The sequence below is a fragment of the Mastomys coucha genome, unplaced genomic scaffold (assembly GCF_008632895.1).
Source record: "Mastomys coucha isolate ucsf_1 unplaced genomic scaffold, UCSF_Mcou_1 pScaffold20, whole genome shotgun sequence".
NCBI lineage: Eukaryota > Metazoa > Chordata > Mammalia > Rodentia > Muridae > Mastomys > Mastomys coucha.
In genome coordinates, this window is record NW_022196903.1 from 90,946,502 (window position 1) to 90,962,319 (window position 15,818).

Here is a 15,818-nt window from a genome sequence, read left to right on the forward strand (position 1 = left end):
AAAAAAAAACAAGCTGGAGAGATGCTCAGTATTTAAGAGCAACAATCTTTTCTGTCCTCCTCAGGCATGTGGTACAGAGATATGCATGCAGGTAAAATACAAATGTGCATTAAAAAAATTTAAAAAGCCGGGCAGTGGTGGCGCATGCCTTTAATCCCAGCACTTGGGAGGCAGAGGCAGGCAGATTTCTGAGTTCGAGGCCAGCCTGGTCTATAGAGTGAATTCCAGGAGAGCCAGGGCTATACAGAGAAACCCTGTCTCAAAAAACCAAAAAACCAAAAAAAAAGAAAACAGACTTCTTCAACCTCCCCCTGTGATAAGAGATTCTAAACACACTGCATATTTCATACCTGTACGCACTATCTAGGGCAGCCTGAGTACTTCGGCTCTTCTCTTCAAGTTCATCCATGTCTACCTGAAGTCGGCCAAGATCTTTCTCCTGGCGTTCTACCACAGAATTTAGTTTTTTAATATTTTCTCTATGTTGTTTCTCAACCTCCTCTTTGCCATCAAGGACCTACGTTATTCAAACAGATAAGAACACTTTTCAAATAAACAATGCCATGGTAGATATATTACGAATTCCAGGAAATCTCTTAACACTGGTTAAAGCTTGAATAGAAAATGTGGGCCCCTGGCACATGTGTCTGAACAAGGCTCTGCTCATGGCTGGAGGAAATGGGAGGACAGGCCTTCAGGGTTTACCCAGCCCTGCTTCTCTACTTCCTGGATGGCACCAAGTAACAAACACTTGCCACACACTTGCACCACCACATACCAAGCCTCTTGTCATACCTTCCCCACTGTGATGGAATCTCACCCTCTGGAGTCTTGAGTCAAAGAAAACATCTTCTTCAAGTTGTTTATGTCAAGTATTTGATCACAGTGACATAAGACAACATTAGCTATTCAATAATCTATAAACTAAAACCCTTTTCTTGCCTGACATTCCATTAAATCATTCTGAATGCTGCACACACCATGGCCAATTACAGGAAGTAAGATCGATGCATGTTCAGAGAACAATGACTGCTGGTCACCTGTCTTAAATGTTGTAACTCCTCTTCCAGCTCCTTAGCTTTTCTGTTCAGCTTTGCAATAACATTTTCATTGTCTTTATCTTTAGCTCTTAATTTTTTAATGATGTTGGAATTATGCAGCTGCTGCTTTGAAAGTTTTTCTCCTGGTAATTGTAAAAAAACAAAAAAACAACAACAAAATAGTGAGTGTATAAGAACCTGCATAGAAAGCTTCATCCAATCAGTAGCAAACAATGACTTTTTAATACCATAGAGACTTTAAACTCCAATGTTAAAACTGATTTGAACAGGAATTATCAAGAAATATTAAAATTATTACGTTACAGGATTCTAGGTAACAAGATACTAACAGTCTTCATTTGGTTGTTAGCCTCAAACCCAGGATCCTCCTACTACCACAGCCTCCCAAATGCTAGGATTACAGGTGTGTACCACCATATCCAGATCATAGCTATATTTTAGAATTCCCTACATACCTATATTTCCTGCTTGTAAAAATAGGTTCCTAAAAGACAGGGAAGTATATCATATCTAGTATTGTACTGAGTAATATCTAATATACTCACTGTTTAAAGGAATTCTTATGTAAGTAAAAGAAAAAAAAGTTGGGTAAAAGTTAACTTCAAATTAAGTGATTGCTTCCAATTGTCTTCAAATTCTATACCTGGCCAGGCAGTGGTGGTGCATGCCTTTAATCCCAGCACTTGGGAGGCAGAGGCAGGTGGATTTCTGAGTTCCAAGCCAGCCTGGTCTACACAGAGAAACCCTGTCTCGAAAAAACCAAATAAATAAATAAATAGATAAACAAACAAACAAACCAACAAACCTCATCATACTCAGACCGGGACCTCGGAGCCCTTACGGACTTACAATCTCAGCCTTCAGGTGTCTTTGTTTAGTAATGGGCTCTTTTATGGCATGTTACAAAGTTATAAAGGGCAGCTCACATTTCTGCCCAGTTTTTGGAAACTTCAAACAAAAGAAATCTTCCCAGAGCAAAAAGCTACATAGCATAACTTTCTTTTAAGACATCTCACCCCATTCTTCCACAAATCATGGAAGCCACGGTTCTGTGGTGTTAAGTCCACCCTCCTGGCTTTTGCTCCCACTTTCCTCTCCTTCCTCTCCTTCCTTTCCTTCCTGTTCCATCACACTTTTCCCTCTTCTTTTTTTATTTTGTGTGTGTGTGGGGGGGCTGTTGTTGTGTGACTCAAGTTTATCTTCACCCCCTGGGCTCAACAGGTCCCCTGGCTTCAGTGTCGCCAGGACTACAGGTGTTTACCACCATACCCAGCTCAGTATTTGTTATTAGGAGCCATATTCTACCTATTACATAGTAAGTATTTTTCCTTTTCTTAGACTATTTTTAATAATCAACAAAATACCTACCTTCTTCCATTAAACCTTGAATCTGTTCATCTTTTTCCTTCAAAAGGTCTGCAGTCTGACTGCTATTTAATCTTGTGGCAAGTTCTTCCTTTATGGTTTTCATTTCCTAATTTAAAAAGGTTGTGGTTATCATAAAGAATTATTTCCATCCTAGATATATTTTCCAGCCTCCCCTGTTTGAAGAAGCCATCCACCTACAATCTCATCCCAATATTAAAACCTATCAGTTTAGTCAACCCACTTGCATAGTTAATACAAGAAAATAGCTGTGAATACCACATACGCCTACACTCATCATTTCTATAAGCAAGTTTTAATATGGAAATATGAGTGAAAATAACTTCTCATACTGTCATCCTTCAGTATCTCTACACATGTAATCTATGGGTTAGACTTTGCATTTGAAACTACACAGCAATACAAGACAGGAAGAGGTTTGTTGGTTAAGTGTCTCCAGTTATTACCAGTGTCTAAAATGAGCTAGCTAATTAAAGCAGCCACACATGAGACTTCGTGTAAGAGTTCACACAGAAAAACAATAGATTTCCATTAACCAAGTATATAGTTATTATGGTTACACACTTTAAAGTACCAATAACAATGGCAACCAAACTACCATTTGTTAAAAAGTAGTAAAGGGGTCCTGTGAAATGGCTTGACAGTTAAAAGCACTTGCCACCAAACAGATGACCTGTATTTGATGTACAGGATCCATATGGGGGAAGGAGAAAACCATCTACCGCAAACTCCCCTATCTTCATATGTGGGCTATGGTGTAGCAAGTGGGTGCACATGCCCATCCCCATACACACACACACACTCACACACACACACACACACACACACACGCCCATCCCCATCCATACACATACACACACACACACACACACACACACACAGAAATTAAAATAGAAGAGATTAGGGAAAGCAGCCTAATCTCAGAAAGTTAAATGCAAAGAGCAAGTTATTAATAAAAGTTAGGACTCACATGATAATTTACAGCCATAGTTTTTAACAACTCAAGTATGTAAGTGCTCCTGATTGGGAGCACAGCAACATTGGCTCCTTAAGAGGCATGGCTTTGCTCCCAAAGGGCATATGGTAATCCCCGCAACTAAGCAGGGAAGTGTGACTGCAGAGACACAGACAGGCTCAGGATGCTGCTAAGCATCTAACAGCAGAGTAGAATAGTCTCCAAAATAGAATTAGCCACCTAAATGCCAACAATGCCAACGATGAGGAATGTCAGCACAAGTCAACATTACATATACCAAAAAGGAGTCATTAGCCACTATAAACTACACTTTTCATTTAGACTTAAACAAGTGTACATGTATGAAGTGGTAGGAAACTAATCCAGGGGACTGAGTATTTTTAAAAATGTACACAGTATCACTTGGGTTTAAGTGTTGCTTATTCTGATGGAATTATCATTTTTGGTTACCTTAATGGTCTTTGCACGGATTCATATATAAATTACATAAATAGCTGTTTTAGAGAAAATATATGTATGCATGTGCACATCTGAGTGCAGAGGATATAGCAGCCTTCAGGGAACTTTTCTGATTATTGCTCCACATTATATTTTTGAGACACGGTCTGAACATGGAGCTCATCAATTTGTCAAGGCTGGCTGGCTAAAGAGCTTTTAAAGCATCCACCTGTCTCTGAGCCCCTTCCCTGCCCTCCCCCCCAGCCCCAGCACTGGGGTTACTGACACCTGCCACTATGCCTGGCTTTAACATGGGTTCTGGAGATCCAAATTCCAGTCCTCATGCTTGCCCAGTGGGTGCTTCAAAGTCTGCTGAGCCAACTCTCCAGTCTCTACATTTCTTTAAAGTATCAATCTACAAATTTTAATATACCAAAAACCTACAATTTACCTGTTAATATGCTACTTATATTTTGTACATTTTTTTTTCTAATACCAAACGAAATATGAGTTCATTCATGAACTCTATGGAGTTTAATTTCAGTTACCTTCTTAGCAGCATCTCTCTCTTTGCAGGCTAGTTGAACTTTCTTTTCTGCTTCTGCAATCCTCTGGGTAAATTCATCTTTCAGGGAAGAAATACTACTACTTTCTTCTTTTACTCTGAACATTTCACTAGATTCAAAATATATGAGAATGAATATACTGTTTAACGGTCTAGAGGGAATGAGGTAGGTCAGTTTCCAAAATGCAGACAGCATTTTTTCCAATCTATAGCATACTAAAATACAACTGGGTGAAGTCTAGTAACTTTTATTCTGCTTTGTTTGTAAGACAAGGTCCAACAATACAGCACAAGTGTCCTCTCTAAACTCGTCCTCCTACCTGTTTCCCTGCTGGGATTTTATGACGGTATGTGTGCCATCATGCCTGGCCAGAAAGTTATTTCCTCAAAGAAAAATTATTTGCAAAATTAACTTCATATATTTATTAGTGTTGCTCAGGATTGAACCCAGAGCTGTGCATGCTAGGAAAATGCTCAACCACAAACCCATATCCTCAGCTCCACTAAACTAATTTTAAGAAACCGTAAATAAAAGGCCATCAATATTAGATGTGCAAATTTAAGACAAAGGTAAATGTTTCACCTCTAAATCTTTCTAACCACACGTCCTTAATCATCTCAAAGTAAAACAATTCAGGGTTAGCTATAGGGTTTCAATTCTCACTACACACGTTTTAAATCTCTAATACTAAAAGAACAAGAAGATATGTGTGTATATGTAATATACACATATGAATGTATTTTTAAAAAACATTGATTGAAAATGTCAAAGATAATTTGGTAAAGATAATCTGAGATAAAAACAAACTTTAAATATGTTTATAATTGAAATACTATATAATTTTCACTGACTATAAGCAAGTTCAACCGTAAAACGTTTTGTAAAGATTTATTGAGTTTTTATACACATGCATATACATATACTACATACAAGCCTGGTACCCTTGGAGTTACGTGGGTGCTGGGAACCAAACCCATGTCCTCTGCAAAAGCAGCAAGTGTTCTTAACACTAAGCCACCTCTTCAGGTCCAAATTGTGAAACAAACATTTCAATTTTAAAGCATCCAAGGACAACGGCCTGTACATACTTTGTGACATCACTCGTGTGCTTTGAATACTTACTCCTTGAGGTTATCATAAGCTTCCTCTAGAAGTGCTTTTTCTTTACTAAGGGACAATAACTGAGTCTCCCTCTTTTCTAGCTTCTCATTCAGAAATTCAACTGTCTGGAAAAAGAGAATAAGCACAAGTCAATCGTTTGTGATAAAGGTAGAAAACTGTAAGAGTGAGCTAGTCACAACTCAAAATCCACTGCTGAGGACACAAGAGATGCAGACGTGCTCTAACCAATGGTTAGGACAGCACAAAACAGAGCAAGCATGTAACTGGGAGGATTACACACTGATGAATGAGTCTGGGAAAACGATTAGGTAGAACCTACCTGAGAATTTAGAAAATTCCACTTCTGGGTATACCTTACAGGCAGCACATGGTGCATATACTAGGTGATACGCATAAGAACATTTAAAGCAGTTTGTTTCTAACAGAAAAGAAAAATCTAGAATAATTTATTTATATAGCCACTAAAGAAGGAAGACTTAAAAAAAGGGGGGTCAAGGAAGAGTTCTAAACTTCTGGTAATGTTTCACATCTTAATTTAGTTGTAGCTAGATATATTCTTATTATCCTTTAACCCAACTGTAATTCTTTTTTACTATTATCCACTATACAAAAAAATAAAAAAAAAAAAAACCCTTAGCAAGTATTTTGAGTTTTCTAGGATGTATCTGTACAAAACTAACAGAAGTAATTCTCTGAATATCTCACATCTAAGTCTTGCTAAAGCAGTGATAAACTTATCTGTAAAGGGAGAGAGGGTGTCTTTCCAGCTTCAAAAAAAGTCTTGTCTTCAGTCAGGACAAACTAAAAATCACTTACCTCCCTAAAGAGTCTGAAAAGAGGAACAGTAACCAGTGCCGCCTTGGGGATTCAAAATACCAGCATGTTCTCTATGGTCGCTGCTGCTCATTCAAAACATAGCGTGGTATTTTGTTCCTGAGGAATATTAAACCCAGGGAACAGAACCTGCTGCTTTCAAAAATGTTACCTAAGGCAAAACTGAGCATTCACAGTACATTTCTCCACATGTTATATATACATTTCAGAAGCCTATTACAGATGCTAGTTTCTACTCAATGTCTAAGATTCAGGAAAAACCAAAGCTGTGGTCTAACATTAAAGAATTGACACCATTTTCTCTTGTACGTATTAGGGAGAAGTCACTAGTCATTCCCAGGTTTTACTTTTGTTTCTTGGGAATTTTATTTTCTCATTCATATAAGATAGCTATTAAAAACAGATAGCAAAAGTAATATAAGGAAAAACCAAGCCAAAAGACTGTAAGAAGTATACTTGTTGTAGTGATGAAACATCAACATTAGAATATTAATCACAGGAAAGCATCAACAGTGTTCATATAAAACCAACAAGATAAAATGTAAAATTTCCTATAAGTAGAATACACATGTAAAACACTTTGATATAAAAGTATTAACATTCAGATTGATATTCCATGTCTATCTTAAGGAGAATACATTGTGACATAAACAGTCCTCTGCAAACTGTCAGAAGGGTGAAGGGAGCATGAAAGAATGTTAAAGTGATAAAGATGGAAAATGGAAACATTAAGCTTTTCTACACTATCTACTTAGTCTACCATAGGTGCTTTGCAAGAATTTAAAATAATTTAACATAATTATTCATTTTAAGGTCCCTAACTGGTACAATTAAGTGATCAAAACATCTTCTGTTTCAAATCACCACACATCCACGAAAATATCTTCAACTCTGAAACACACCCCAAAGCCTTCTACTACTTTGTAGTTACCTTGCAAACATCTTCTTTCTCCGGTGGTGCTTTTGGCTGGTTTTCAACAGCTTCACACTGCTCAGTGGCTGGTCCAGAGGCAGGGTGCCCGCCACTTACTGGTGTAGGAGAAGCCAATGTGTCCGGCTGTTCACAGTTAACTGGAGTAGCACTTCGGCCACTTTCCTCTAATTCTGCTTCCTCAGAAGGAGCGACTAATGTCTCGTTTCCTTCCTCTGCTTCAGCATTCTCCTCAGCAGATTCTACTACTTTAGTCTTTGGGGCTGAAGGGCTCACTACTGTAGGTACTAAAGCATAGCCTTTGCCTGGCAGTTCGTCGTCTGAGTTGATCTCACTTACACTCCGGCTATCTAGAGACTGCACGCTAAATGAGTCTATTCTTTCAAAAGCATCCGATGAGCAGCAGCTCTCATTGAGCTTCTGGAAGTCATCTAGGCGGCTATACTCGGGACACGCAGATGCAGAGAGGAGCTGAAATGATGTCTGCATGAGGTGAAGACTTGACTTGGCATCGGAAGTCTCTTGCCTTGAACTAGCTGAGCTCTCACTTATCACACTTTCGTGATCTAAAACTTCAATGTCACTAGTGGTGGAAGTGCCCGACGAGAAGGAGCTAACAGGAGGAGAAGGTGTGTTGCTCTGTCTATCTTCGTGTTTTTGTTCTTTAGGTTCCAAAGCCGTATCCTTAGTTTCTGCTGTAAGAGACTGAGTGGATGTGGTGGATACATCTTCTGTGGTGTTTATGTTAACTACGTTTTCAGACGCCTTTAATCTCACAGTGGGCACCTTCACCTTGGACTCTTCACTGGTGGTTTCTTCATGCTTGCCTTCAGGAACAGGTGAAGGAATGCCCACAGCTGGAGTCTCTCCCGAAACACATACATAGTCTCTCCCTTCAGACTCAGCTGTCTCAGAAGTCTGGCCAGGAGAAGAGGACTCTTGTAAACTGCTTTTCACTTCTTCTTCTGGCCGCTGTGACTTGGCTGGAGGTTTTGATACCACTGGACTCTTCTGGACATCTGATGGAGAGAGAAAGGCACTGAAGAAATTTTCAGATTCATCTACTACAGTCCTTCGAACTGGCTTTGTAATTGCTTGAGAGGCTGTTGGTGGACTCTGAGGTTCAGTGCTTGAGTTCAATCCCCAGGCTGAAGTATCCCATCCTCCACTCACAGGGGGACTTATTCCTTTGACAAAAAAAAAAAAAAAAAAAAAAAAAAATAGTTTATTAAATAAAGGATATTAGCATTGATTTTTCAATCATCAACAGAGAGAGCAACTGGGAGAAAAGAGTTTATGAAATGCATCCTGTAACTTGGAAAAGTTAGACTCTTTCCTTACAGTATCACTAATTAGTTTCCAGGTTAACTTTGGGTGTAAAAGAATAAAACCAGTGTGGGCCAACCTAAGAGGATCTAATGAACAAGTACAAGACCAGACTTGGTTTTCCCTAGCAAAGTATGTTATCCCCTCCAAATACATGCTTAAAGTACTGATAAAGGTTGTAGAGCCAGTGTGAAATCCCAGATACATAGCTCATCTCACAAAAACAGATCTTCACTAACAGGCACATGTAGTCACAGCACTATTCCAGCCACACAATCAATTTATTCTTGTAACATTAAATTATAAAACTTAATTATAAGCTAAAGAGACACCAACGCTCAAAACTTAACCAGAGATGGTAGTCAGTCTTTTTCAAAAATCATAATTAAACTGATGTGAACAGTGAGTTCTAGTGAATAAATTCACTTTTATGACCAGTCTGCATGTTCCTCTCTCTTAAAACCCAAAATATTTTTTCCACACTTCTTAAGATAGCAAAATCACCAAAACTCTGCAATTAGAAGCTGGTGAAAATGGCACACAATTACCTGGGGACAATAAGAAGAAGGAAGAAGAAGGAAAAAGAAGGAGAAGAAGAGGAAGAGGAAGAAGAGGAAGAGAAGAAGGAGGAAGAGGAGGAGGAGGAAAACGAGAAGCCCTTTAACAAAATCTGCCCTTTAATAAGATTCCACAGCTACAAGGAATGAAGAGTATTGGGGAAACTGAACTGGGGACAGACTTTTACATTTATTTGTTCAGTTTAACAAATAAATTTAAGTTTGCCTCTTGAAAAATATGGTACGAAATTATAGTAAGTGCGCATCTACTAAAACTAGCCCCATTCTTCGGACCCATGTTTTGTAATCTAAAACATAACAGGTGATATCGATGAAAATAGCATTCAAGAAAGCATAGTCCATTCCAGACAACCTGTCCTTAAAAATAAATCATTCAGGACTATTCATGTCTCAGATTTCGCACGGGGTGGGGGGATAATGAATATCTTTATATTTGAAACTTATTTGATCTCAAGATTAGTAACTCCAACTCTAGAGTCCAAACACAAAAAGGTGAGCTACTCAATAGCAAGGTAACCCACGGAATAAGATCACGATATACCTACAATCATACATAAAATACCATATCAATGATTCAACTTAGATTTTCTGTCAGCTACAGCCAGAAACCAGAGAGTGGTTAGCTACTATTCATCCAAAGGATTGCACTGTGTCCGTTGCTACACACGTAGAAATGCTCAAGAACCCCTCAGACTTAAAGACACAAGTAACCGAAAGTCCTGGAAAGAGTAATTTCAGCCAAGAGTAATTTCTGAAAGACCTGGGGCTGCAAAAAAGGCTACAGTTGGAAACTCTTGGAGCACAAATTCTCTTGGTACAAGCCCAGTACAGTCTGTGCCTCACCTGGAGAAAGTTACTTATGTATTCTGAGTTTCGGTTAGCTCTTCTGTAGAACACCGGTACTACCATCCCTGACTCGGGTTGTTTTGAAGACGAGGAAGCTTTCTGTAAAGTCTTTTGTGTTCGTTAAACGCTACCCACGGGGCTCCCTGACTGGGGGTTTACACAGTTCGGACCTAGGACACAAAGGCGGAAGACGCGTAGCAATTAGGGATCCGGGGCTGTGCTCCCGACTCGGGAGGAAGGGCCTGGGGCCAGGACCAGAGCTCCAGCTGACACCTGAGGTCAGCAGGACACGCACCCGGGCCGAGGCAGGCGGGACTGGGGTCCGACGGCTGGCAGGCGCGACACCCCGGAACCCGCTTACCCGGCTCGCCGTACGGGATGGCCTCGGCCCAGGCGCTCGGCTCCTCCTCCTGGATGTCCAGGACCCTGTCGATGGACTTCTGGGCCTGGGACAGGGCCTGCTTGGCGAAGCTGGACAACTGCGAGGCATTGAACCAGCTCATGGCCCCTTCTCAGCGTTGGCTCCGGCCGGCTCCGGCGGCCTCAACGGAGGCCCGGGCCCACCGCCTCCCGCGGCCGCGCGGCTCTCGCAGCCTTCCGCACAGCTGAGCGGGGCCCCCGCGCGCATGCGCCGCCCTTCCACGTACACAACCACCAGATCCGGGAGCCGAGTTCCGCCCAGACGGAAGGACGGGGGCGGTGGCGTGAAGCCACATCCGGGAGCGGAGGGTAGCCCTTAGTTACCAGCCGGGGCTGGGTTTCATGGCCGCTCTCAACAGGCTGACAAGGTCTGTGCGGAGGCCCAGGCTCCCGGGAGCGACCGGGAAGCCCTGTGCCTAGCTGTAAACACGGCGGCTAGGCCTCACTTTTATTTCTCTTGGTACTCAAAAAGTAGTTGACCAGTTCTCGCCTAGCCTGGATGTCTTTGCCTGGCTTTAAGGGCACCTTCCCCAGGTCCTGGAACACTGACAGATGAAACAACCTTCCTCACACCGGGGTTCTGTCATCAGAATGACGTTCATCAGTATATTCCTATGTTAAGAGGTGGCGCTTTTAGGAACTTACTGGGTCACGAGATGATGGTGACGCCCATGGGGAAAGAGATGAATGCCCTATTAAGAGGTCTCACAGTGCCTACACCCTCTCAAGCATAACATACCAAGGTCATGCCAGCCATGAACCAGAAATAGGTGCCCTCATCAGCTGTGTTCATGTTGGAACTCCCAGTCACAAGAACTGTAAATATCCAAGTTTCTGTAGCCTATGAGCCAGCCACTTGATGGTAGTTTGTAACAACAGTTTGGATGGACTAAGCCACCTGGCAAGCAATAAAATATTAACCATCAGTACCTATTGTGCACACTGCCTAAAAGATATAGCTTGTATGCTCTCTTTTCCACACTTTGTCATGGGAGGAAATTTAAAGTCGATGGCCTATTTAATTATATCTGCAATGACAGTCAGCAGCTGTTTGGTTTGGTTCTAATAATACTAAAGAAAATTTCTACCAGCATTTAAAAGTTAAATTTCATTCAAACATCCAGAGTTTCATCAGTCCCTTGTGAAAAGAGAATCCAACCCTACACAAAGAACCACAGGTACTTAAGGAACGCTGAGGCTAGGAATAGGAGTCTTCCCCAGGGAAGATCACACACGACCAATCGGTCAGCCCTGAAAACATTAAACACAGACAGGGTTGTAATGTACTTGAGAATACCTATGCATACATTTATATATTTAACAGTTAATAAAAGACTATTATTTGAAAGAGAGCAATAGAGATCTATGAAAAGGTTTAGATGGAGGAAAGGGAAAGGGGAAATGATGTAATTTTATCTCCCCAAACATTCCCTAGGAGTACCGTAACTACTAACAGGATGGCTTAAAATGACAGAAATGCTTTCACAGTTTGGAGCCACATGTCTGAAGTTGTTCACCAGAGCTGTCCTCCCTCTGAAATCTTCATGGAGAATGCACCCTGCTTCTCCTAGCTTCACGTTTGCAGTCAATCTTTTTGTTCCCTGGTTACAGATACACCACTCCATTTTCTGAACTCCCTCCCCACATCTCTCTCATCTCTTCTAATAGGGATGCCTACCTTATCAGATTGGTTCACCTGTATTTGAGAGTGACCACATCCTATTTATCTGCAATGACCCTATTCTCAAAAGGAAGAAAGAAAAAGGAAAGGAAAGGAGAGGAGAGGAAAGGAAAGGAGACAGACAGGAAGGAAGGGAGGGAGGGAGGGAGGAAGGAAGGAAGGAAGGAAGGAAGGAAGGAAGGAAGGAAGGAAGAGAAAGTTACAACCTTAAGGAGTTAAGAGCCCTATTCTGATTCAGGGCTGGCATTGGCCTTAATGCAGTTTTAAAGGGCAAACTGAATAGGGTACTAATCCTTTTTCCCTTAGACCTCTGAATAGGGTACTAATCCTTTTTCCACAGGTGTCACCTAGTGATAGAGAATGACTGAACTAAAATTTCCTTTTGGCAATTATTTTCACTCACTACAATTTTCCATATATCTGACAACTCATTCTAAGAACATTATCTGCCTGCTCCCTGAGTATCTGCTTTACACTGCAAGGAGCTAAGCTATAAGGAGACTTTTTCTTGACAACAACAAAATCATATCTGTGGTAAGTTATTACCTTCCACTAACTTTATCCCACTATACTGAATTTTTGAGCATGTTAGTGACAGGCTAGTGGCTGGAGGACTCGTCTGTTGAACACAGGTCTTAGTTCTTCGAAGACCTATGTGTTCATGAAAAGAAAGAAGCAAGGTGGGTGGGCTTGACATAGAAAATGACATAGAAGGAAAGCCAGAAGACAAAGCTGAGCCTGAGGGTGAAGCAAAGTCAGGCAAACAGGAAAAGCCAGATCATGAAACACAAACAAAAGATGAGGAGCCAGAGAGCAGGAAAAACTACAAGTTGAGGGCACACCAGAATCCCAGCAATGTCATAGGCTGAGGAAAGCAAGGAGGATGTGCTTTTCATAAACAGAAATGTATAGGATGTGTTGCCACGAGTGGCAAAGATGGTAGTGAAAGGGTTGAAGGAGGTGACAAAGGGTCTTATATCCTGTAATTTGAATGCATTTGTCCTTGGATTTGACTTCTCTGATGAGTATCAAAGGCCTTGCCTGCTGCCCTGGTAGATTTTGCAAGCCATGTGTTTTAACCTTAATTTTGCTTACCAGTATCATTATCCTTATCAGAAGCCTCTAGTCCAAACATCACTGTCAGCACAGGGTTTCAATTCATATGCATGTACATTAAACTATACAGTTCCATAGGAAAAATATCTTTGCACATTATACTAATACTTGGTAATTATGCAAGTTGTATAATTGTACTAAATAACCCAATTCCTTTCAAAGAGCTTAGCTGAGTATGTAAGGAGAGTTGAGGCCTATTAGAATTCCTGTCCCAATACTTCTAAATGCACAGCACTGGGCAAATGACATAAACCTTCCAAAGTTATTTCCCAAATTCTATGATGAAAATACTGTTGCCTTTGTATGAAGATTATTACAGCATCTTTATGAAGGAGGCAGTCAGTGTTAATAATCTTCACCTTTAAAAAAGCTCAACTCTTGGAAGGCAAATGCAGGCAGATCTGAGTTTCAGGCAAGCCTCATCTACATAGTATGTTCCAGGACAGCCAGAGCTACATAGTAAGACCTGTCTTGAAAAAATAAGGAGGGTTGGGGAGGGAGGTGCATTGCTTTCCAACACATTTTTATAATCCAGGACAGAAAGAGGCAGGGGAAGAAGGTCACAAGTTAAGACCAGTTTATACTACACAATGAGACCTTATCTTATTAAAAACAGAAGGAAAGAAAGAAGGAAAAAAAGAAAAAAGAAAAGAAAACAAAAGAGATGTTAAAAATCCTGAGTCATCAGGAAAATGCAAATCAAAACAACCCTGAGCTTCCACCTCACACCAGTCAGAATAGCTAAGATAAAAAACTCAGGTGATAAAAAAAAAAAAAAAAAAGAAAAGAAAAAGAAAAGAAATATACAGTTAATATGTTTGGAGTTATTTAAAATTTATATTGAGAAAAAGTTTGCATTTTCAGTATTGCCATAGACAAGCATCTACATAAGACTGTTAAATTGATTGTTGTTTTACACTAAACAACTTTTATAATACTCATTTTTATTGTTATATTTTATAAATATTAAAGAATATGACACAAAAGATATTGTAGGTATTGAAGGGGGGATCTCTGGAAGGAGTTGGGGTACAAAAGGAAAACATGAATGTGATTTAATTCTATTTACTTAAAATGTGTTTTTAAATGTTAACAAATTCAGATAAATTGAAATCATGTAACTTTTCTCATCATATTGCAATAAAACTTTAAAAAACAATAATAAAAAACTCAGGTGAGAGCAGATGCTGGCAAAGATGTGGAGAAAGAGAAACCCTCCTCCTCCGCTGCTGGTGGGACTGCAAGCTGGGCTAACTACTCTGGAAATTAGTCTGACAGTTCCTCAGAAAATTAGATATAGTACCACCTAAGGACCTAGCTATACCAATCCTGAGCATATATCCAGAAGATGCTCCAACATATAACAAGCACACATGCTCCACTATGTTCATAGCAGCCTTATTCCTCAACAGAGGAATGGATACAGAAAATGTGGTTACACAATGGAGTGCTACTCAGCTACTAAAAACAATGACTTCACGAAATTCTTAGGCAAATGAATGGAACTAGAAAATATCATCCTGAGTAAGGTAACCCAGTCACAAAAGAATACACATGGTACACACTCACTGATAAGTGGATATTAGCCCAAAAGCTTTGGAATGCCCAAAATACAATTCACAAACGATATGAAGCTCAAGAAGAAGGACCAAAGTGTGGATGAAGGGGGAACAAAATACTCACAGAAGATAGAGTGGGAGGGACTTGGGAGGAAGAGAGGGGAGAAATGGGAAAAAAGGGGGACAGAATCAGGTACAAGAGGTGACAGCAATGATATACAGGGAGTCAGGAATTTGAACAGAGGTGTGTAGCAATGGGGATGGGGAACTGAGGATAGCCTCCAGCAAGTCCCAGATACCAGGAAAGCAAGAGGCTCCCAGGACCCAATGGGCATGAGATTAGCTGAAATGCCCAAAAAAGGAGAGAAAGAACCTGTAGAGACAACCTCCAATAGACAGGCATGGCTCCCAGTAGAGGGATTAGGCCACCCACCCACCTCAAAAATATTAATCTAGAATTCCTCATGTCAAAAGGAAATACAGGGACAAAGTGGATCAGAGACTGAAGGAAAGGCCATCCAGGGATCTATCCAATCTGCAGACACCAAATCCAGACACTATTGCTCATGCCAAGAAGAGCTTGCTGACAGGACCCTGACAGGCTCTACTAGAGCCTGACCAATACAGATGCAGATGCTTGCAGCCAACCATCACATTGAACACCAGGACTCCAATGGAGGAGTTAGAGCAAGGACTGAAGGAGCTGAAGGATGAAGAACAATATAAACCAACCAGACCCCAAGACCTCCCTGGGTCTAAACCACAAACCAAAGAGTACACATGGAGCGACCCATGGCTCCAGCAACACATGTAGCAGAGGATAGCATTGTCTGGCATCAACAGGAGAAGAGGCCTTTGGTCCTGTGAAGGCTTGATTCCCCAGAGTAGGAGAATGCTAGGGTGGTGAGGTAGGAGTACGTGGATGGGAGGGGAGTACCCTCATAGAAGCAGGGGTGTGAGGGATAGGGGGTTCTGGAG

General features: G+C 40.8%; 1 protein-coding gene across 1 annotated transcript in view; it reads right to left on the minus strand.

Moving 5' to 3' along the window:
• Positions 1-10,730, minus strand: part of Tmf1 (TATA element modulatory factor 1) — a 23,915-nt gene extending 13,185 nt beyond the window's left edge. The window contains exons 1-7 of the mRNA XM_031382693.1: positions 10,426-10,730; positions 7,315-8,501; positions 5,550-5,653; positions 4,410-4,536; positions 2,430-2,535; positions 1,041-1,183; positions 351-517 (exon numbers count right to left, since the gene is read on the minus strand). Of these exons, the coding sequence (XP_031238553.1) occupies positions 351-517; positions 1,041-1,183; positions 2,430-2,535; positions 4,410-4,536; positions 5,550-5,653; positions 7,315-8,501; positions 10,426-10,567 (1,976 nt within the window). The 5' untranslated portion in view covers positions 10,568-10,730. The remainder of the gene's footprint in view (positions 1-350; positions 518-1,040; positions 1,184-2,429; positions 2,536-4,409; positions 4,537-5,549; positions 5,654-7,314; positions 8,502-10,425) is intronic.
• Positions 10,731-15,818: the final 5,088 nt, after the last annotated feature.